Source organism: Ovis aries, chromosome 3 (assembly GCF_016772045.2).
Source record: "Ovis aries strain OAR_USU_Benz2616 breed Rambouillet chromosome 3, ARS-UI_Ramb_v3.0, whole genome shotgun sequence".
In the NCBI taxonomy this organism is placed as follows: domain Eukaryota; kingdom Metazoa; phylum Chordata; class Mammalia; order Artiodactyla; family Bovidae; genus Ovis; species Ovis aries.
The window spans coordinates 214,895,950-214,917,312 of record NC_056056.1 but is presented as its reverse complement, the minus strand read 5'-3'; the positions used below and the strand labels follow the sequence as shown (position 1 = coordinate 214,917,312).

Genomic DNA, 21,363 nt, shown 5'->3' with positions numbered 1-21,363 from the left:
CACCGCCGGCGTTGGGGCGGGGCGCGGGCGCGCCGCAAGGGGGCGGATCCGCCCTCCGGAGCGGAAGTCTGGACCACAGAGGTTTGGTGGTGAAGGCCCACCCGCTTTCTCGCAGACGTGACCCGGAAGGACCACCCTCTCCTGGCCTACTCTCCACTTGGAGAGCAGCTCTATGGTTCCGCTGCCGGCGGCGGCCGCGGGCTGCTGAGAAGGAGGCGGCCTGGGATGGGCCCACCGTCGTGGGTGCGGAGGCGGGCAAAGCCTGCGGGAACAGCTGCAGGCGCAGCGTGTGTGTAGGCGAGCCGGCTGACGGAGCGTCGGGTCCTGGGAACACCGGCCAGCAGCACTGGGGATCTGGGTTTCGAGGGTGCGGAGCGGATGCGGGGCAGTGGGGGCGGCTCAGCGCCGCAAGGAAGGCGCGCTTTAGCACCAGCCCCGCGAGGGAATCTAAGGGAGCCACGGTGTCTGCATGCCTGACGGCCCGGAGGAGGGGCCGAAGAATAGAAGGCCTTTGGGCAGTGTCCCTGCTAGTGGGGTCAGCGGGTTCTTTCTAGGGCGATGAAGATGTCTTTCGGTTGATTGTGCTGGTGGTTGAGCAGCTCTGGATACTCTTGAAGCCATTTAATTGTATTCAGTTGTAGACTTCAAGAAGATGAAGTGTATGTGAAGTATATATCTCAGTAAAGTTGTGAAAAAAGAAGTGATGAAAACCTGAATTGATGGGAGGGTGAGTCGCGGAATCCGAAAGAGGGTTGGAGTTAGTGTCCTAGGAGGCTTTGGGCCGGCGTGATTGAGGACTCGGGTGGTGCCTTGGCAGTGAAATCGGATAGGTTTGCCCTGAGTCGAAGAAGCAAGACCTAAAAATGTATACATACTTTGTGATTCCATTTAGATGAATTTCAGGAACAGGCAGAATTAACCAGTGGTTAATTGATTAAAAAGAAATCATCACTGTTGCCTCAGAGTGTGGGATTGACTAGAAAAGAGCTTTCACTAGGGTGATGAAAAGAGTCTTTTTAGTATAGTGGTCACACAGGTGTCAGGACGCATCTAATTGTACTTCATAAGTCTATGTGAGGAAGGAGATAGATGGGCTCCAGGTTGACGTTTACAACGGCCTCCTATTTGCATTTCATGAGGCAGGCAGAAGTGGGCTTCAGATTACATACTTAAAACTAGTCTCCTGTTTGTCTTCCCTGAGACAAGAGATAGGTGGGCTCCAGTTGAGGAATTTACAATCAGCCTCCTGTTTGCCCTCCAAAATGGAAGTAACAACAGTCATAGCAATAATCAGGGTAATAATATGGCAAGGACAAAGAAGGTCAAAACCCTGTTTCAGTAAAAGATTAAGAGATCTCTGCCCCTCCTGTATTTTGGGGACAAGTGATACACCAGAAAGGCTCCTTGGGGTAAAAAGTCAAGGGATAATTCTAGGCCATAATGAGTCTTGCTTCTCCCAGAAGCCTTCACTTTGAGATCAGTCTTGCCCAAGGTGTGCGTGCGAACCCCAGGGGAGGGTCCAGAAACAAATCAACCTGAGGGGACAAACGAGATGATCAGCCTGAGGGAAGACAAAGACCCAGAAAACTGCCACCTTATAAAGGATTTAAGCTTAACCAAAGACATGTCATTCTCTCTCTGAGTTCCCCTGTGTGCCTTTCCCTGTGTACTTTTCTTTTCAATAAACTTTTTACCTTCCTCGCCTGAATTCATTCTTAACTAGTTAGTTAGTCCCTGTTTTCCAGTGGTTAGGACCTTTGTTTCTGCTCGCTGCTGCTTACTGCTCCTGTGTCCGAAATCATATGCAGTTCATTCTATGTAAATTTTAAAAAGTCATGTAAAATAATTCTGTGTAGTAGGTTGCCAATTTGATATATGGTAAGGTAAATTTTGGACTGTTTTCAGCTCTAGGGTTTGTTTTCACCCCTTTTCTAAAAAGTTTTTGAATGTATACAAGGATAGCACATAGGCCAATGGAATTGAAAGGTCAGAATGGTCTTTCATTGCTTTGCAGCAGAGACCAGTGGGGGAAGGGATAGTCTTTTCAGCAAACAGTGGTAAAATAATGTCATTCTTTTACAGAAATTACTTTAATCACAAGCAGTTCATGATTTTCAGAGGTTTTGGGGTTTTTTCCCAACAGATTTTAAGTGACACAGAGTCCTAGACTGTAGCCTGATGTGATTATAAAATCTAAACTCTAATTACATTCACTTTATTTATTCTTGTTCATCAGTTTATTGAATGCCTACTATTATCAGGCCATGGCGTGTGCTGGATGCCAGGAAAAACCATGACATTGTCTCTGTTGTGAAGCTGACACTTTTGTTGAAAAACCAGATAAAAACATAGAAATAAAAGGGGGGGGAGCTTATAATTGTGGTGTATCCTGAAGTAAACAAGGGACAGGAGTAGAAAAGTATGGGGAGAGGGTGTTGATGGAAAGCTCTCTCTAAGAAGGGGATGTTTTGAGACCTGAAGACTGATAAACAAGCCAAGGGGCAAGTGCAGGAAAAGATTTTCTCAGGTGAAAAGCTTGAGAACAAACCAGTAAAGCTCTGAACTGATGAGAAGGGAAGAGGAGTGATAAGATCAGTGAAGAGGCAGGGCGGGTTCAGGCAGCTCCCCAAGAGCACATGGGAGCCACAGGAGGTTATAAATTGGGGAGTGGTTACAGGTCATTACTTTGTGCCATGCGGATGACTGGTTGGAAGGGGCGCAAAAATGTAAGCACCTAAGTTAGACTTTCACTACTTTCTGCCATCATTTTTTTCTTTTTAAAGTTAATTCCTCAACATTCAAAGACAGATGACCTTAGTTTCTGTGTGTGTGTGTCCTCCCCAGCAGACAAACTGAAGTCTGTCTATTCTGGTGACTCAATTTACAGATAAACCATAGACTGAGGCCTTAGCTTGGGAGCAGGTTAGACAAGGAGCATATCAACCATCTCTAAGTGACTAACCTGAAAGGAATTTAGGTCAGCAATTTGGGTGAAGCCATAAGGTAAAGAACCCACCTGTCAATGCAGGAGACAAAAGAGACGTGGGTTCAACCCCTGGGTCGGGAAGATCCCCTGGAGGAGGAAATGACAATCCACTCCAGTATTCTTGCCTGGAAAATGCCATGGGCAGAGGAGCCTGGCAAGCTACAGTCCATAGGACCACAAAGAATCAGACAAGACAGCACATAAATAAATAGGCTTATCTGGGAATGGGATTTTTGGAATTTGTCTGAAAAGCTGTTTTAATAAAACTTCTTCATAAGACCTAAGCTAATATAGGAGGAAATTGGATTTGGAAAACCACCAACTAGTTAATTTTGGTGTGTTACTCCTAGTAACTTTCACTTCTGCTTCACTCTGTGAACTTAACCTGGTTCTTATGGGGAGGGGGGGAGGTGCACAAAACGGAATGTTAAGTGTATCTGTATCTTTTATTTACAAAGAGAAGCCCTAAGGCAAATGTGACAAATGCTGATTCTCAACTGGATGGTGGTACATGTACATTTGAATTATTCTTTGTACTTTTCTGTATTTTTTAATGTCTTAGAATAATAATAAATCATAAAAATCAGCACACTGTTTTCCAGAAATCAAAAGCACACTTATCTGGATAGTGCCACATCTGTCCCAGACATTAATTTCATACGCAATTAGACATGTACTTAGGAAATGGCAACCCACTCCAGTGTTCTTGCCTAGAGAATCCCAGGGACAGAGGAGCCTGGTGGGCTGCCCTCCATGGGGTTGCACAAGGTCAGACACGACTGAAGCGACAGCAGCAGCAGTAGCAGGGGGTTTTTTGGTGTGGGTTTTTTTTTTTTTTAATATTTATTTGATTGGTCTTGGTTGTGGCACTCGGGATTTTTTTTTTTAATTGCAGCATGTGGGATCTAGTTCCCTTACCAGGGGTCGAACCCAGGCCCCCTTCATTAGGAGTGCAGAGTCTTAGTCACTGAACCACCATGGAAGTCCCAAGACATATATTAGTTTGCTATTCTCACTCCTCAGCACCACGTATTTGCACAACATTGTAAAAATAAACAGGAGGACTTCCCTGGAGGTCCAGTGGTTAGGACTCCATGCTTCTACTACAGGGAGCATGGGTTCCATCCTGGTCAGGGAGGCTCTGCATGCTGCATGGTGTGGCCAAAAATAAAAAACGGGAAGAGGGATTGTAATCCAAATGAGTGAAGACCATCTCCTCCTGACCTAGTCTTGCATCTCCTGCATTGGCACACAGTCTTTGCCACTAGTACCACCTGGGAAGCTGTGCATGTAGCAGCAAAGGTCCAGTACACCCAAAAATAAATTTAAAAATTTTAATGAGAAAATGCAGAAAGAAAGGAAAATAGGCAAGATAAAATAACAATACTTCAGCCATTAAACAAAGTCAAGGACCTTTAGTTCTTTAAGAGCTATAGATAATATTCTGAGCTGTCCTTTGAGCTGTTTTGCAGATACTGAGACCCTCACTAGGTGGAAGAAGTTAACATTATGAGGCCCATAAGCACATTGACCCAAGTTCAGTTCAGTCACTCAGTCAAGTACGACTCTGCAAGCCCATGGACTGCAGCACACCAGGCTTCCCTGTCCATCACCAACTCCTGGAGCTTACTCAAACTTATCTCCATTGAGTCAGTGATGCCATCCAACCATCTCATCCTCTGTCGTCCCCTTCTCCTGCCTTCAATCCTTCCAGCATCAGGGTCTTTTCCAATGAGTCAGTTCTTTGCATCAGGTGGCCAAAGTGTTGGAGCTTCAGCATCAGTCCTTCCGTTGAATATTTAGGACTGACTTTGTTTGATATCCTTGCAGTCCAAGGGACTCTCGAGAATCTTCTCCAACACCAGAGTTCAAAAACATCAATTCTTTGGCACTCAGCTGTCTATATAGTCCAATGCTCACATCCATACATGACTACTGGAAAAACCACAGCTTTGACTAGACAGACCTTTGTCGGCACAGTAATGTCTCTGCTTTTTAATGTGCTGTCTAGGTTGGTCATAGCTTTTCTTCCAAGGAGCAAGCATGTTTTAATTTCATGGCTGCAGTCACTATCTGCAGTGATTTTGGAGCCCAAGAAAATTAAAGTCTCTCACTGTTTCCACTGTTTCTCCATCTATTTGCCATGGAGTGATGGGACCGGATGCCATGATCTTCCTTTTTTGAATGTTGTTTTAAGTCAACTTTTTCTTTCTCATTCATTCTCATTTCGCTCTCACTCTCTTTCACTTTCGTCAAGAGGCTCTTTAAAAAAAAAAAAAAAAAAAAGAGGCTCTTTAGTTCTTCACTTTCTGCCATAAGGGTGGTGTCATCTGCATATCTGAGGTTACTGATATTTCTCCTGGCAATCTTGATTCCAGCTTATACTTCATTCAGCCTGGCATTTCGCGTGATGTTGTTATGCCCAAGTCACAAAATCTCCCAATGACCACCAGGGAGCTGATATCCGATACAAAAGCAAGAGAGTTTTTATTATGAAGCTTGAGCTGGGGCTCCCACCGATATCGACACAGCGGCTATAGGGAGGAGCCCCGAGTCTTGGGTTACATTGCTTATATAGGGAATATTCAGGTAAAGGGGGATTTTCAGGCTGAAGGACATCTGATTGGTTACCTTCTTCCATAGGGTTGTGTGTTGATTCCTGACTGGCTTTTACTTTCAAGGTAAATCACAAGTTCCTGAACATAAAGTCAGGAGGTTTAACCTGAGGGTCGGTTGGCTCGTGGGCAGTGGGGCAAGGTTGGGTAATATACAAAGTCTAAGTCTTTTTGCCTGGAATTTACAGAATGGAGTTCTTGTACAAGATGGAGTAGCTTAGGTTCTCCAATGTACTCTGCATGTGAGTTAAATAATAGGCAGGGTGACAATATGCAGCCTTGACATACTCCTTTCCCAATTTGGAACCAGTCTGTTGTTTCATGTCCAATTCTAACTGACCCCAGACAAGTTGAAACCAGAAGATTGAGAATGCTGACTTCCAGCCTTCACCCAATCAGAACAATGTCCATGGGCTGATCACACGCTTCTGCTTGAACACTGTAAGATTACTCACTACCCATTCCAGGGCAAGACAGTTTTGAAGGCATTAGCCTGCTGTGGCCCCCTCCTTCCCTGGCAAAGCAATAAAAATAGTTTTTTACTCCATGCAAAAAAAAAAATAAACCCCACACTATCTCTGAGATTTAGTCTGGCACCAGTGAAGAGGCTGAATATCTGCAACACGGGGAATCTAAGGAAATTGATTAAGCCGAAGGCTTTTGTCCACACATCAGCGTTGGCTCATGAATTACATAATGTACCCCATGAAGGCAAAAGGCTACTATTATGGGAACCAGTTTTTATGGGCGCTCAATTTTCTGTAAATCTAAAGCTCCTCTGTGGGTGTGTGTGTTTATTAGTCGCTCAGTCGGGTCCGACTCTTTGCGATCCCACGGACTTCTCTGTCCATGGAATTCTCCAGGCAAGCATACAGGGGTGGGTTGCCATTCCCTTCTCCGAAAAGCTCCTCTAAAAACCTGTTAATACGTAAAATACAGACGCTTTTGCTTCCATTAGGGCTAGGACAGTAAAATAAACTCTGGCTGGCAGAAATAAACGTTTTTAAAGAACACAGTCGACAATGCTCAGTAAACAGTCAGAAGCCTAAAGCAGAACCCTCTACCCGACCCCCAAGCCGGCTACTAGGGAAAAGCCCGTGAGGGGTCACGAGTCGGCGACGGGGGCGGGGCAGGACTTCCGGGCTGCTCTCTCGCCACTGGCTGGGCTGCCTGGCGTCCTGTGCAGGAACCGGAAGTCGAGCTCACAAAACCGAGGAGGCGGGGAGCTCCGCCGGCTTTCGTCTGCCGTTCGCCCGTCTCCGGTGTCAGGCCTGAGCTCCGGCCGGTCGTCCGCCGCCGCACGTCGCTTGCCGCCATGGCCCTCAGCGATGCCGATGTGCAGAAGCAGGTGAGCGCCAAGCTCGGCTCCAGGAGGCAGGCGGGCGCATCCCCGGCCTGGAGGGTCCCCGCGGCGGCCTCGTCGGCCAGGCCTCCCCGGTTCCTGGGGCCCGGCCTCAGCTGCCGGGCGTCGGCGGTGGGCGTGCCGCGGGGCTGTGCGGGTCGGGGCTGGCCCTGGGGTCGCGGCGCTAGCTCGGCGCCTCGTCTTTCGCGGGGTGGGCTGGCGTTGAGCGTCCAGGCCCAGCCTTCGGGGAAGGATCCTCAGGCCACGGTTTTTAGGGAAGTCAGCCCCTTCCTTCTGAAGTTTGTAGGAAAACCCTGACTAACGCTTACTCACCATCTTGTGAGTCTTGTTACGCGAGGAATTCGGTGTTTCTTCCTTGGAAATTTCCATTTCCTCGGAAACGTCTTTGCTTTTATTCGTTATCTAATCAGCGCTCAGAAGGGCGGAGTGTCTCCTTTAAGTGCATCTTCGGCTGATCACAGAAGGCGGCAGGAACAGCGTCTGTGGGGAAAGTTAAGGCGTCTATACCAGGTGCCGTGCGGACGTGAGCATCAGCCGTGCGGTGTCTGTGCGTCGCTGTGGGAAAGGACGCGTTGCCCTCCACACTGCCTAGTAGTGGTCACGCCCCGGCCCTCTGCCCCCTGATTAGGATAGAGCGAGAACTAAGGGTTCCCCAGGAAGAATACCTTATAAAGGTAAAACCGTGGTGAGAACCAAAGGCATCTTTTGTTTCTGTAAAACGGTAAGAGTGAAGAAATGTATGGCCTGTACCCCTACACGCTCCTTGGGGTCTCCATCAGGGCGACGCCTGCGCTCCCCGTAATTCTCAACAGTGACCGGGCTGAGCACCAAGCGCAGACCAGACGCGTAGAAATCCTGGGTGTCCAGATTCCTTACCCCCCTGTATTCAAGTATTTGTCCATGTTGCTTTTCCTGTCTGAGGAGTATGGTCATTTATTTCAGCAAATCTCTAAAGGAATCTGACTGCAAAAGGGTAAAACCGAGTAGATTTAGCAGGAAGAAGAAAAGTGTAATTTAAGGCAGATTTTTCTGTCTTGGGGCGGAGTTAAATGTCCTGAAGCAGGTGACTTTCTCCTGTCGGAACTCCCAGAGGCACGGTGTGTTCCTGTTGACTGTAAACGGGCTTCTCTCATGGAGGTTAAAATGAGTGTTTTGCTCTAGGCTGTGCTGATCTAGTCAGATCTAGTAGCAGAGGGTCCAGCAGGAGTGATAAAGGCAGATAATGCAGGTTTGAATCAGGGTTTACCTCTGGAGGCCAGTGTCTTTTAGCATTTATAAACTGTATTTATTTCCTATTAAAGAGTTTGTGGGGTTTTGTGGATTTGGACCATTTTCAAAGTCTATATTGGATTTGTTACAACATTGCAACATTACCTAAGAAGGGAAATGCACTTCAGTAAATGATTGTTGAATGAATCAGAAAAGATATATTTTCTAGTCATCCAAAATGAAATAACCTTTTCCTTCTTCTAGATTAAGCACATGATGGCTTTTATTGAACAAGAAGCCAATGAGAAAGCAGAAGAAATTGATGCAAAGGTGAGATTCTACTGCCTAGGTTAAAGAAGTTACCAGAGTTTTATATGGTCTTGCTTTCCTAATTAGTACTGAATAACATTGCTTAACAGAGCAATTTTGAGTTGCATAGTATGTCTATACGTTATGTAAAATTGTTGTTTTCTCTAGGTATAATCAAAATAGGCCAGAATATACCATTTAATACTTAATTTTCATGGTTCTTTTAATTTATTCTCTAGGAGTACAGGTAAAGCCTATATTTCCCTGTGCTGCACACTATAGCCTTGTTGCATGTTTAATATTGTTTTGATGACCATCTGAGTGCTGCAGTTTCTTGTATAACTAGTTTCCTTATTTCTCTCTGGGATACATATTAGCGCTTATGTTTCAGCTGCCAATTGCATTTTTATTTTAAAGTAGTCTTATCTCCTATGACGCCATCATCCGTACTTATTTCACGTGATAGGTGTCGTAATAAGCTGTTAGGCATTTACTTTAGAACATGAAGGTTCCGGTAGCTGTGCAAAGCATTAAATATGTGAGTGAGTAACTTCAGCTAACTCCCAAAGTCATACTTTCTTACTGCCTGAAAATCATAGACAGTTGACACACTGAGACAGCCTTTGTAAAAAGTGACTGCTCAAAAAAAAAAAAATTTACTTCAGATTAAGAAAAGAAAGTGACTACTCAATAATTAACACTAAAAAAAACTAATAAATTTATATAGTGTATCATTTTAAAAGGACTATTAGATTTTGAACAAGGAAAGAATACTATTTATTTTTTTATTTTATGAGGGAAGACACTTAGATTACTTGACCAAATATTTTAGACAGTAACTCAGATCTTCTGACTCCAAATTCTCTATCTTTTTCATATACAGAATCTTCTGATTGTATACTTTGTAAATTTGTTTGTGGGTATTATTATCCTTGATTAAATTTTTACTCTTTGGCTTCATTTATGATCAAAATCACTGATCTTTCCTTTTGAACAAAAGGAATGAGGAGTAATCTTTGAAGATGAGTCATAACACTTTTTCATTTTAGATACAGAATAAAGTGAATTTAAGCGAATACCCTGGTCACCAGCAGCTTAAAATCGTCAAATCTGTGTAATGAAATAATAATAATTAATTTCTTGGTAGGCAGAAGAAGAGTTCAACATTGAGAAAGGTCGTCTTGTGCAAACCCAAAGACTGAAGATTATGGAATATTATGAGAAGAAAGAAAAGCAGATTGAGCAGCAGAAGAAAATGTGAGCTTTGAAAATCACTGGGCTGAAAGGGTCCAGCAGGTGCACTGGGGTCAGCAGATACGGGTTCTGGTTTTATCTGGACCACTCACTGCTTATCTAACCTCGGTCACATTGCTTAACTTCCCTTTCCTCACTTGGGAACATGGAAGCCTCACTGGATTACTGAAAGATACAGCTGAAATAACTGATAGTCTTGCCACTTGGTAAGCACTCAATAAATATTTCATAGTATTTGAGAATAGGTAGGTATAAAGCATTGCATATATTTCAAGGAGTTCTGTTTGGGTCCATACAGAGAAATGTATTTGCGTATCTGGAGAAGGGTGTACATTTTTTTCTCTGCAGTTCTAGTGATGATACTTTTCCATGCCTTTTGCAGTCAGATGTCCAATTTGATGAATCAAGCGAGGCTCAAAGTCCTCAGAGCGAGAGATGACCTTATCACAGTGAGTAATTGGTCCCTTTAGTTATAGTATTATAAAATGTTTGTCTATTATCGAGAATTCACTAGTTCATATTGGATTAAGGACTTGATTAATGATTTTTAGAGAGAAAACCTTTGGTTAGCAAATCACTACAGTAGATAATGTAATAAAGAAATGGATAAGATACGGGTCCCATTTTCAAGGACTCACTGCTCTGACAACATACAGACTCTTCTGGGTCACATGACTCATGATGGAGGACCGTAGAGTGTCTGAGGGTGATGGGGACTTGAGGCAGGAAAGCCTGAATGGAGTAACATAGGGCCCCTGAGTGCACGTGAGGAACTTTTGAGTGCTTTCAGTAGAAGGGTGTTGAAGTTTTCATTTTATTTTATGAAGAATATCATATATAGGATTCATGATATAAGTTCATAAGTATATAGACTAAATTTAACAGGGAAGAGGTTAGACGCAGAACCATCTGGAGAGTGTTGTCATCCAAAGGACAGGGCAGAAACATACACTTAGGTCAGGCAGCCTGAAGGAATTTGAATTAATTCAGAAACCAGGGGCTTCCCTGTTGGTCCAGTGGTTAGGTCTCTGGACTTCCACTGCAGGGGGCACGGGTTCAATCTCCTGTCGGGGAGCTGAGAACCTGCAAACCGCATGGCATGACCAAAAAAGGGAAATTCAGAAACCAGTCACGGAGGCCCTAGGTTTCTTAACAAACGGAGAGAGAGGTAAATATTGGGAAGGAAGAAACTTACTGTTGTGATGCTACGATTATATACTAAAAAAATACAACACCCGAAAAACACTAAGAACTAGTGATTAGTTCAAATGGTGACTGGCTACAAAGACAAGATACAGAAACTGATAGTTTTCCACATGCCAGCAGTAACTAATTAGGAATAAATGTAAACGAATAGGCCCAATGTGGAAAAGCGGTAAAACTGGAAATATAAAACTGGAAACACAAATCTCTTAAGGCGTTGGTAAGGTGTTGGTCTTGTCACATGACTAGTGTGATGGCAGCAAGGACTGAGTGGGTTGTCAGTGTTGATGCGTTTTGTAGGAGGACACTCTGGACGTTGGCTGTGGGTTGATCTTCCACCGCCTCCTCTAAGACTGATGCAAAATCCTGAATTTCAGGCCTGGCTGCCTAGAAGAGTGGTGGTTCCATTAATGAAATAGGAAGTCAGGAGAGCGGACTCTTTTAAGAACAACAATCAGATCACTTTGGACCTATTTAGAGGGACCAGGAAGCTTCCAGATGGAAATGTCTGCCAGGGTGTCTCAAGTGCAAGGACCCACTATGACATAACAGCAGAAACTAGCAGAATCCTCTAACATATAGCAGAAACTAACACAACATTGTGAACACAAGTATACTCGAGTAGAGAAAAAAAAGTAACTCCCTTAACACCTATTATGGACCCCAGAGTAGCTAGGGGCTTCCCTGGTGGCTCAGACTATAAAAGAATCCGCTTGCAATGTGGGAGACCTGGGTTCAATCCCTGGATTGGGAAGATCCCCTGGAGGAGGGCATGGCAACCCACTCCAGTATTCTTGCGCTGAGAATTCCCCATGGACACAGGAGCCTGGCGGGCTGCAGCCCATGGAGTCGCCAAGAGTCGGACACGACTGAGCACAGCACAAGCACAGCAGCACAGACTAGCCAGAGTCGGTCTGCTTCTTAAACTCTTACACCCAGATGTCTTTCTGCTTCAGTGCCAACTTGATCTTTTAGTTTTCACTTGCCTGTTTTCATTTCCTAGTTAGCTAGGTTCGCTTGAGGGGGACAGCTGTGTGGGCTGCAGGGTTTTCTGTGGCTCAGTCCTGTAGGAGTCGAGACGAAAGACCGTGTCTGCACTACAGCCTTTTGAGGGTGACCATGAAGAATTGAGTCAGTCATAGCTTGGAGACGGAATTGGAGAGAGCAGCAGGAACCAAAGCCAGGAATTGACAACACAAGCAGGAAATGGAATTGTCCGGAAGAGTAGGGAATATAGGAGCTGAGGCTGGAGAGAGACACCAGGGTTTGGTTAGACTTGATGCCTACTCAGGAGTGTGGAACGTATCCTTTGACCTTTTCTCTTAACTCTTAATAGGCATGGAGATCTCATGGAGGGCCTTGTAAAATGGAAACTCCAGGCCCCATTTTCCAGAGATTTTGGTGTTCTCATCGGGCATAAACAGCCCAGAGTAATCTTGTTGCAGGGCGTCTAAAGGAGCGTGCTGAGAAGTACTGCTGTAGGATTAGGTTTGTGTTGGAGAAAGAGAACTGGTGATGTAGGGAGAGAAAATGAGGTTATGGCGTAACTTGGATCTGAAGGTCAAAAAGCAGAGAAGCCTAGACCAAATGGCAGCAGTGGTCATTAAGAGAAGGCCAGGGCCTCGTCCACAGATTCTTAAAGATTGGAGTCTGTAGGAGTTGGTGACTGCAGGTTGTGAGGAGTCGAAAAAGACTTAAGGTTTTCTTACCAGGTAAGGCACCTGGATAGGTGGTGATAGGAAATACAGGAGGAATAGCAGGTGGAGAATGTGATGAATCTTGGCATTTGAATGGCTTCAGAAGACCAGGTGAGTTTAGGAGAGAGGTTGGGGCTGGCATATAGACGGCTCTCAAGCCCAGTCTGTGTGTGTGGATGAGCTCATCACCATTGTGGGTGTAGAATTCCACTGTCAGGCAACAACCTGAGAAGCCTCGAGCTTAACAGCCAGGAAAACAAGACGTTGCTAAGGACGCATGGGGGAAGCAGTCACGTGGGAGGAGAATAAGAAGCCAGGGACAGAACTCTTTATTTTTTCTTATTTTGTTGAACTGTTAGCATTTTGATAGATGGCAAATGCAGTTATTCTGTAACATGCAGCGTTTCAGAACACAATGTGAGCTTTTGTTTTGCTGATTAGAATTTTGTGAAAATAAATGTTGCTCTAATTTAGTTGTTCTAAAGCACTTGTTTCCTTAGGCCTTTGCAGCCTAACATTGTGCCATTGGGTACTTTTCGGTTTAGCAAACCCCAGTAATGAACCCCAACTATGAGATGATGGGGAGCAGGGCAACGTGTCCATGTTTCAGTGCATTTTGCTCTTTTAAAACCTTTATTTTTCCAGCTTGCACATAGAATCAAACTATCGAAGGCAGGGGATTTGTCAAGCAGTTGGCTAGAAAAGGATGGGGACAACAAATGGAAGGACACGGTAGCCAACAGGCGAGCTCTGCTGCCCACAGCGCTTCGTCCTTTGGTTATTCTCTACTGGTGACCTCGTCCCCCTGCCTGCCCTGATGTTTCCCAGTGTTAGAGCCCAATTTTGGGGTCTCTGTGAGGTGTGAGTTTCTGCTTCACCACTGTCTGCTGTTTGGTGGGTGCGTTTTTTAGCTTCTCTGAACCTTCCATCCCTAATAGAATGGGGAGAGCACACGCCTGAGGGTTCATGTAGGACGAGTGCCTATACAGTGCCTCGTGCAGAGCAGGCAGCGGACGGTTTCCTCCCGTCACTCCCTGAATCTCACACCGTGTAAGGTACTGGTACTGTTGTTGGGAGATAAAGAACACAAGTAACCTGTAAAAATTCTGATTTGTTAGTCCCTGAAGTAGAGATTTCCGGTGCTGTGATTGAAGGCCAGCTGACTGTTCACACCTGGAAGGACCAAGGAAACATGGTTCTGTCGTCGTCATCATAATCAGGTTTTAGTTTCTTGATTTCTAGGAGCATAGTCCTAAATTTTCAGGAACCTAGAGGCAGGTTCAGGTGGACAAGTCTCAAAATACTGATCTGCAGGCTGAGAGATAAAGACAGTAACTTACACCTCTCTCCATGAGGCGTCAAGCTGCAGCCAGAAGGTGAGTTTAGAATCAGTATCACTGGAGTGTGGATGGCCAGTAACGTTGCTGCTCATGACTTACCGTCCCCACCTGGAGGGCACCTCTGTTCAGTGGGCAGGAATGCCCTAGATAGAGCACAATACAGTTTCAGTTAGGGTTTAGCTTTCTTGTCTGGACTTCAGTTTTCTCCAACTTCCTATGCCCTTGCTTGTAGTTGTGGGCGGTGTTAAGACTCATTTACCCATTTCCAGATTTTTCATAGTGGGTTATTATAAATGCCTGCACTGCTCTTTAGAGGTTGACTTGAGTCTCATAATGTAAGGCTGTCTCCAAACTCCCCTTTCCACCCTTACCTGCTTGACCAGTGTGGATGGTCAATTCTAGCATAAAGAAACGTGCTTGAGGGATCTCTTAGTAAGGAGGGGCTGAAGTTTCTTTCAGCCAGATGTTGTATAACACAAATGCTGTAAATCTTTGTGCCATAAGCTTCCTAGATTATGAAGGCTTAAAATGCTTGGCAGTGGTTCCTGGAAAGTGGTGGGGTCAAGGGTAACTCACTCACAGAACCACTTCTCTCTACCCTCACTTCCCAAATTCTGATTGGTCTCTAGGTGAGCATGTACCTTCCCTCTCCTCTTTAAATCCCCCACAATCATTCTAGAGATTGTGTTCAGTAGAGTAGATGCGTGGAAAACTTTCTGGGATGGAATGTTCCTGACAGTGTTGGGTGGAGAGCAGTGGAACTGAGGGGTATTATCTCTACCTGGGTCCACTTTTAGTCAGTAAAGCAGTGCACGCTTATCACTTACAGAGTACTTCCCAGTGTGTTCTTTGCAGCCATGTGAGATTTCTGTTTCTGTTAAAGTGTTCGTTACAGATGATTAGAAAATACAAACTTAACACAAAATTGAAATTGATAGTCCAGCCTCCTTAAAGGTTAACATTGATGACACTTTGTTCTCTGTTCAGAGACTCTTTTTTTCTAAATAAAAAATAGAACCCTCTTACACGACTGTCTTATGTTGGAACTTGCTTTTCCAGTCTGTGTCTCATCTTCTGTGTCAGACAGTAGGGCTCTTCTAGAGCATTGTCTACCTGAGAGCCGAGCTAGTGCTTCTTCTGTGTGTCTGTCCTTAGCACAGCATCTGCTTTGCTGTACACCTCAGAGAACGTTTGTGGAGGGAAAACCCAGCCACAAAGTGAGACCCGATTGGACACAAGCTGGGGCCAGCCCCAGGTGGGTTCTGAGCTGGATACCCAGGTGCTTGGACAACTTTTTGTTTTCCACCCTTTGTAGGACCTACTAAATGAAGCAAAACAGAGACTCAGCAAAGTGGTAAAAGATACAACCAGGTACCAAGTGCTGCTGGATGGACTAGTCCTCCAGGTAAGTCTGCAGGTCAGATGTGTCACAGACGGCCACACACCTGCAGAACTAACAGTGTGAGAAGCCAGCTGCATCCCTCCTGTGTCGTCTTGTGAACACGCAGCTCCTGCATGCTCTCATCTTGGCTCCTTGCCTTGTCGAGGAAGAGATGCTTGGGAGGATGGTGGTATCTCGCAGGTTGAATGAGACTGATACCTTTTTACTGGTTCTCTGTAACCCTCAACTATAAACCTTCCTAATTTTATTTCACCACTGAAATGCTTGTTTTAGGTATTGAGGTTTAGACCACGGGCTGTATAAACTGTGTTTCCTGCTCAGCTATTGAAATAACAGTATTTGTCCTCTGCCTAGTTGTATTTTGTTCCCATCCCTAGAGCACTGTGTATATTTATCTGGTTTGTGACACCAGAGTCTTTCCATGTTATTGTGCTGTGTAGGCCCTCTTTAGGGGAACTTAGGACTTTCCCCCCAACACTGAGAGGATTATAAAGACATTCTGTTTGCTGTTGCTTTATTTTATAGTTTTTGCTGATTGCATCTGTTTGTGCTTTAATAGGGTTTGTACCAGTTGCTGGAGCCCCGGATGATCGTTCGCTGCAGGAAACAGGATTTCCCTCTGGTGAAGGTAAAGTTTGAAAAAATCCTTTTTCTTTTTAAAGATCAATGTGTTGGGTATGAAATGACAGCTCAGCCATGGAGACTGGAAGAGTCTTAACTCATTGGAGATTCTGACTTCAGTGTACCCAAGCCTCTGATTTACTGTCTCAAAGAAATCAAGCTGCCGGCTGTGTTAACACCCTCCTCCCTCCCTGGAGACCTTGTAATAGCATGATCTGAAAATTCAGTAAGAACAGTACCTACTGGATTGGAGCCGAGGATAGGCAAAGCCACATAGAACTGGCATACTCCCAGAGCAGCAGGGCTTAGTGCTGCCTCAATACTGTGCCACACCTAGAGGAGGGCAGTAGGTGCCAGCAAAGGGACGGCACAGCATCGCTGCCAGGGGCCTGTGTGGAGCTTCTCTCTTAGGCGAGGAGACCTAGGCCCCAGGGAGGACCAAGGCCATGGCAGGCACACGGGGCAGCAGAAGGGTAGAAACCCCCCAGCCCACCAGCTCTGATTATGTGCCAGCTATTCAGTTCAGGTCGTTCTTCCCTGTAGCTCAGGGTCAGGCAAGGTTGAGAGAGCTTAGTCCCTTAATGACTACATTTGTAACACACAATATGTTTGTGGCTGCCCCGAGTCACTTGTCTCCTAGGAAAGCAAACTGCCAGGTGGGGAACTGTGTTCATTCTTACCTCCACTGTAAACTAACGAGCTGTGCCAGGGACCCGAAGCCGGGCCTGGGCCGCCCTTAGTGGGCGTCACTGTGAAGCTGCTGGGGCCAGGTGCTGCCAGAGTGGCATCTGCCCTCCGCAGTGGCACTGTCTGAGATCTGAGGAATAGGAAGAGTTCAGGGTATGTGTACATCTGTGCAACTGGTAATAGGATCAGACAAAGACTAAGGCTCCGTCCTGATGTTGTTAGTGTCTTGCTGGAGCCTATACCTGGTGCTCCCTTCAGTCAGGTTAGAACCTCTTCCATCTACCCTATAGCCCTTCCGCCAGATCACTCCTTTTTAAAATGTGGTAAAAAGTGCACTAAATTTACCGTTGTTCCCAGTTTTAAGCATACGGTTCTGTGCTTTACATTCGCTGTTCTGCGACTGTCCCCACCATCCTTCTCCAGAACTTTCCATCTTCCAAACTGAACAGCATCTCCGTGAGCCCCTGGCAGCCGCGTCCTGCTCCTGTAGGATCTGTATCACGCGGCTGCTCTAGTGCCCCTGTAAGAGGAATCACACAAAGCCTGTCGTTTGGTGATGGGCTTACTTCACTTGGCATATTGTCTTCAAGGTTCATTGATGGCATAGCCAGAGTTGGAATTTCCTTTTTTAAGGCTGAGTCTATGGACCACATTTTATTTACTCATTTGTGTTTATAGACTAGACACCTGGGTGGTTTCTACCATTTGACTGTTAAAAATAAGTAGGAATATCTTTGCTTGTATAGATTGTTGGTTTTGAGGATAACTGTTCTATGTGTGTGCTCAAGTTGCTCATTCGTGTCTGACTCTTTGTGACTCCATGGACTGTAGCCTGTCAGGCTCCTCTGTTCATGAAATTATCCTGGCACGAATATTGGAGTGGGTTGCTGTTTCCTCTTCCAGGGGATATTCCCGACCCAGGGATTGAACCCACATCTCCTGTGGTTCCTGCATAGTTTTTGATGACACCTCTGTGTTTTTTTGTTTTTCCAGGCTGCGGTGCAAAAAGCAATCCCTGTGTACAAAGTTGCAACCAAAAGAGACGTTGATGTCCAGATCGATCAGGAGGCCTACCTGCCTGAGGAAATGTAAGGAGCGCTTCTGCTTTTACCATGCAAGGGCTCTGGCTGCGTGAATAGCCACACGCTGGACCTTCCTCGTGTCCGCTGGGCTCAGCGTGCTGGAAGGCAGTGTAACCCCACTCATCTGTGCCTCCTGTCAGCGCCTGTTGGTCTCCTCCTGTGAACCAGCTTCTTACGGTTCATCCTGCCAAGAAGCAGAACAGATTTTGTACCCAGAACTTGAAGCTCGGTCCATGTGTGACTAGATGCTGAGAAAGGGGATGGCTCCCTCTGGCCAGGAAAGTAGTCACGTCTGGCTGGTGGACTCCGTGGTGTGGACTGAGCATCCGTGGTGCTTCTACTGATGACTGGGCGCAGTGGGGTTGGCCACAGGAGCTCCTGGGCAGGGAGGCCAGGGCACTGTTCCCTTGTAGCTTTCCAGCTCTTGGCAGCTGCCATGAGGTAACGTCTATGCGGAGCTGACCCAGGGCTCAGGATCCAAAGCCACTCTGCTGATGGGTAATTAGTGGCAGGCGGAGATAGAACCGACAAGCAGTTTGAGGTCTGGTAAATAGCAGGTTCCAGTCAGGGCCACTGTTCCCGGTGTTTTGAGTCTGGACACTTAGAAAAGTCAGACAGTACATACCCCGGATGGTGCAGCATCTACTCCAGAATTAAGTGGAGACGCTTCACCCCTGAGGGGTTTGCTGACAGCTGACTGGAGCCTGGATCAGATGAGGACTGGGGCTGTTGATTGGCTAATGGGGACAAAATTCCCCTTTTTCTGTAAGGGAGGGACAAGGTGTTGGAATTAACAAAGTGAAATTGGCACATAGTCACTTGGGATGAGTTACAGTTTCAAATTGATTGTGTATGTTTACTGGCCTCTACTCAAGGGCCTGTTTTCCTTAGATCTATACACACGGTTCTTTCCTGTGTTCTTTGTAGAGCCGGCGGTGTTGAGGTCTATAATGGGGACCGCAAGATCAAGGTGTCCAACACACTCGAAAGTCGGCTGGACCTCATAGCCCAGCAGGTGAGTGTGGGGGCACTTCTGTCGGTTGGCCTGTGGTTACTTTGAGGTGATGAGGAGAACGTGGTGTCTTTGAGATTTGTTGCTCTTTGTACGTTTTTGGACTTTTTCTTGAATGGAGGTTTGGACACTTAGTGTCATTTGCTGAGGTGACACCATGTATATGAGGGTGGGCTTGGGGATAGAACAAGGGCTTTGTCTGTCTAGGATCTCTCTACATGTGAGATGGATCAGGAGGTGCTTAAGAGATGCTTTACTGCGGAGTTGCTTAACAAAGGCTCTAGAACCCTACACCCCTGCACGAGTGACAGAAATCAAGTCGCTTATTAGAGGAATTGCTGCAGGGCACCAGGCTCTTTAAAGTGTTCCCATGTTTGCAGAAAGCGGTGAGGAAAGTTGAGTTGTCCCAGGTGTGGGGCCTTTTTTAGGGGTGCGGTCTGTGGGTAAATTTGTAAAACTAGGTGAACTGAAAATTTCCTTGCCAAGGGTGCGTTGACCACACGTGGATGGCAGCTGCTGTCCTGAGGTTGGGCCCTTGGGGTTTTCCAGTTGGCACTGGACGCTGCAGCACACGCGCCTGCCTTGTCTGCTCAGCACAGGATGGGTGCTCTGTCTGTTGCGAGCGCGTCACTTCTGCCCATGTCAGAACATGACGGAAGCCCCAGATGGTGGTGACTTCTGCCACGTCTCTTTGTCCCCATTAAGCAGTGGCCTGAAGCCCACAGGTGTGATTGTCACATCTCTCTCGGCCTCTGCTGGGATAAGTGCTTGGCCCTGTGGCTGAGGCTCAGGTGGGTCTGTGCCAGGCCGCACTGCCTCACAGAAGTTCTCCACTCTTCACAGATGATGCCCGAAGTACGGGGAGCCTTGTTTGGTGCAAATGCCAACAGGAAGTTTTTGGACTAAGCCAGCAGCAGGTGCGTGGCATGGACGCTCCGAGATGGCCTGTATTGCTTCCTCCTTGCTGTCCCCTGCCCTTGTCTGTCAGCGGATGCTCCTCCGAAGCTGACGTTCTCCGACTGATGGGTGATGATGGGAGTCTCGGTTAGTACGTTAGGAACCCTTCCTCTAGCTTGTCTCAAAGCAGCACAACTTCCTGCCGTTCCGTAGCGCGCAGTCGCGGGGCCAGGTGTGGGGGCGTGCGTGCCCCACACCTCCCGCTATCCTGGGCTCCACCGTCCAGCCTAAGTGCATGTGGGCCTCATCCCTTCCGGCAGCAGCAGCTTCTCGCCTACATGTTTGGACCTAGAAGTGTCTGTAAATGTGATTTAAGGTCTATTCTGTGAATCTGCTCTATTTATTAAAACACAACGTGGAGGTGGATGTCGCTGTGGTTTATTACACAAGGGCTGCGACTTCTGCTGGGTGATCTAGAATGCAGGAGCCACAGCCGGCAGTGTTGGACCGCCGACGGCTCCCTCCCTCTTCCTCTGCTTCTGCTCCTTTTCACCCATCTCTCACCCTGAGGCACCCTCCTAGCCCAAAATCCTCCACAAGGGGCTCTGGAGGGGCTGACAGCTTAATTAAGGGCGGTGTATTAGATTTGGTAGCATTGGAGAAGGTGGTGGTGCAGGCCCGGGGGAGAGGAGTTGCTGTGTGTTTGGTGCATCAAGACTTAAAACCCTGTGTGACCTGCAGATAAGGTGTCTGTTCTCCACCCTCAGGATGGCCTAAGTTGCCTCAAGTGTAGCTTTGTTCTGAGTGGACGCAGCTGGGAAGACAACGTGGTCTCCTCACGGCCTTCACGTCACACAGGTCTCCACGGGTGGAGGGTGTGGGGCCGGGGGATCCCCGGCCTTGGGACGGCTGTCCTGGTCCTCTTGAACTAAAATACAATCCTGCTTTTCCCCACATCAGTGCTAGGATGGACTAAGTTATTTACTCAGAATTAACAACAGCAAATCCTCAAACTGACTCAGTTGAGATGCAGTGATGACCCTGTCTGTTCAGGTGGCAGGCTCCTGAGCACTGGGGCCTGGCCACCCAGGGATGGGCCTGAGAGGGAGAGGGCAGGGTGCGAGGAGGGCAAGCGGCAACCGTGACGGCTGCTCACACCCAGTGCTCCCTGACGCCCCGGGTGACCCTGAAGAATGGGGCTGTGACCAGTGCCCTTCTGGAAGGCCAATCTGCGGGCAGGGTTCCACCCCCACCCCCAACCGTGCCCCCTCCTCACTCCTGGGTGGGGACTGTGCCACCAGCACCGAGGGATCCTTACCTGCACAGTGGCTGATGCCGCTGTAGTTGTTCACTGCAGCTTAAGTTTGGATTTGAGTTTCCAAAGCTACATCGAAAGACAGTCACTAAAGAGTCTGCCTGCCCTTTTGTTGACACGACATCCCAGATTCCTTGTATGAACCACCCCGTGGGGTCTGTCACGGGGGGTCCTTCCCCTCTCGGGGCCTCCTTTACAAAATGACACACTGAGGGCCTAGTTCGGGGGCGGGGGGCAGAGTGGCCCTGAGACAGGAGGCCCCTCTGCCCCCAACCTTCCAGAGGCATCACTTGTGGCAGCAGCTACAGCGCCTGCAACACAGCCAGACGTGGGCTTGCTGACCACAAAATCAAGGTCTGGACCCGCAGGCT

General features: G+C 47.0%; 1 protein-coding gene across 1 annotated transcript; it reads left to right on the top strand.

Annotated features, from left to right (window-relative positions):
- Positions 1 to 6,805: 6,805 nt before the first annotated feature.
- On the top strand, positions 6,806 to 20,103 carry ATP6V1E1 (ATPase H+ transporting V1 subunit E1). The gene is made up of 9 exons (XM_004006972.4): positions 6,806 to 6,949; positions 8,438 to 8,503; positions 9,630 to 9,739; positions 10,119 to 10,185; positions 15,292 to 15,381; positions 15,938 to 16,006; positions 17,680 to 17,774; positions 18,696 to 18,783; positions 19,624 to 20,103. The coding sequence occupies exons 1-9, from the start codon at positions 6,917 to 6,919 to the stop codon at positions 19,684 to 19,686; spliced, it is 681 nt and encodes a 226-aa protein (XP_004007021.1). The 5' UTR covers positions 6,806 to 6,916; the 3' UTR covers positions 19,687 to 20,103.
- Positions 20,104 to 21,363: the final 1,260 nt, after the last annotated feature.

Bases quoted from the DNA above. Each gene is read 5' to 3' on its own strand.
- ATP6V1E1 (XM_004006972.4), top strand. From the start codon at position 6,917: ATGGCCCTCAGCGATGCCGATGTGCAGAAGCAG. The intron at 6,950-8,437 runs GTGAGCGCCAAG...TCCTTCTTCTAG, and splicing joins ATGCCGATGTGCAGAAGCAG to ATTAAGCACATGATGGCTTT. The intron at 9,740-10,118 runs GTGAGCTTTGAA...TGCCTTTTGCAG, and splicing joins ATTGAGCAGCAGAAGAAAAT to TCAGATGTCCAATTTGATGA.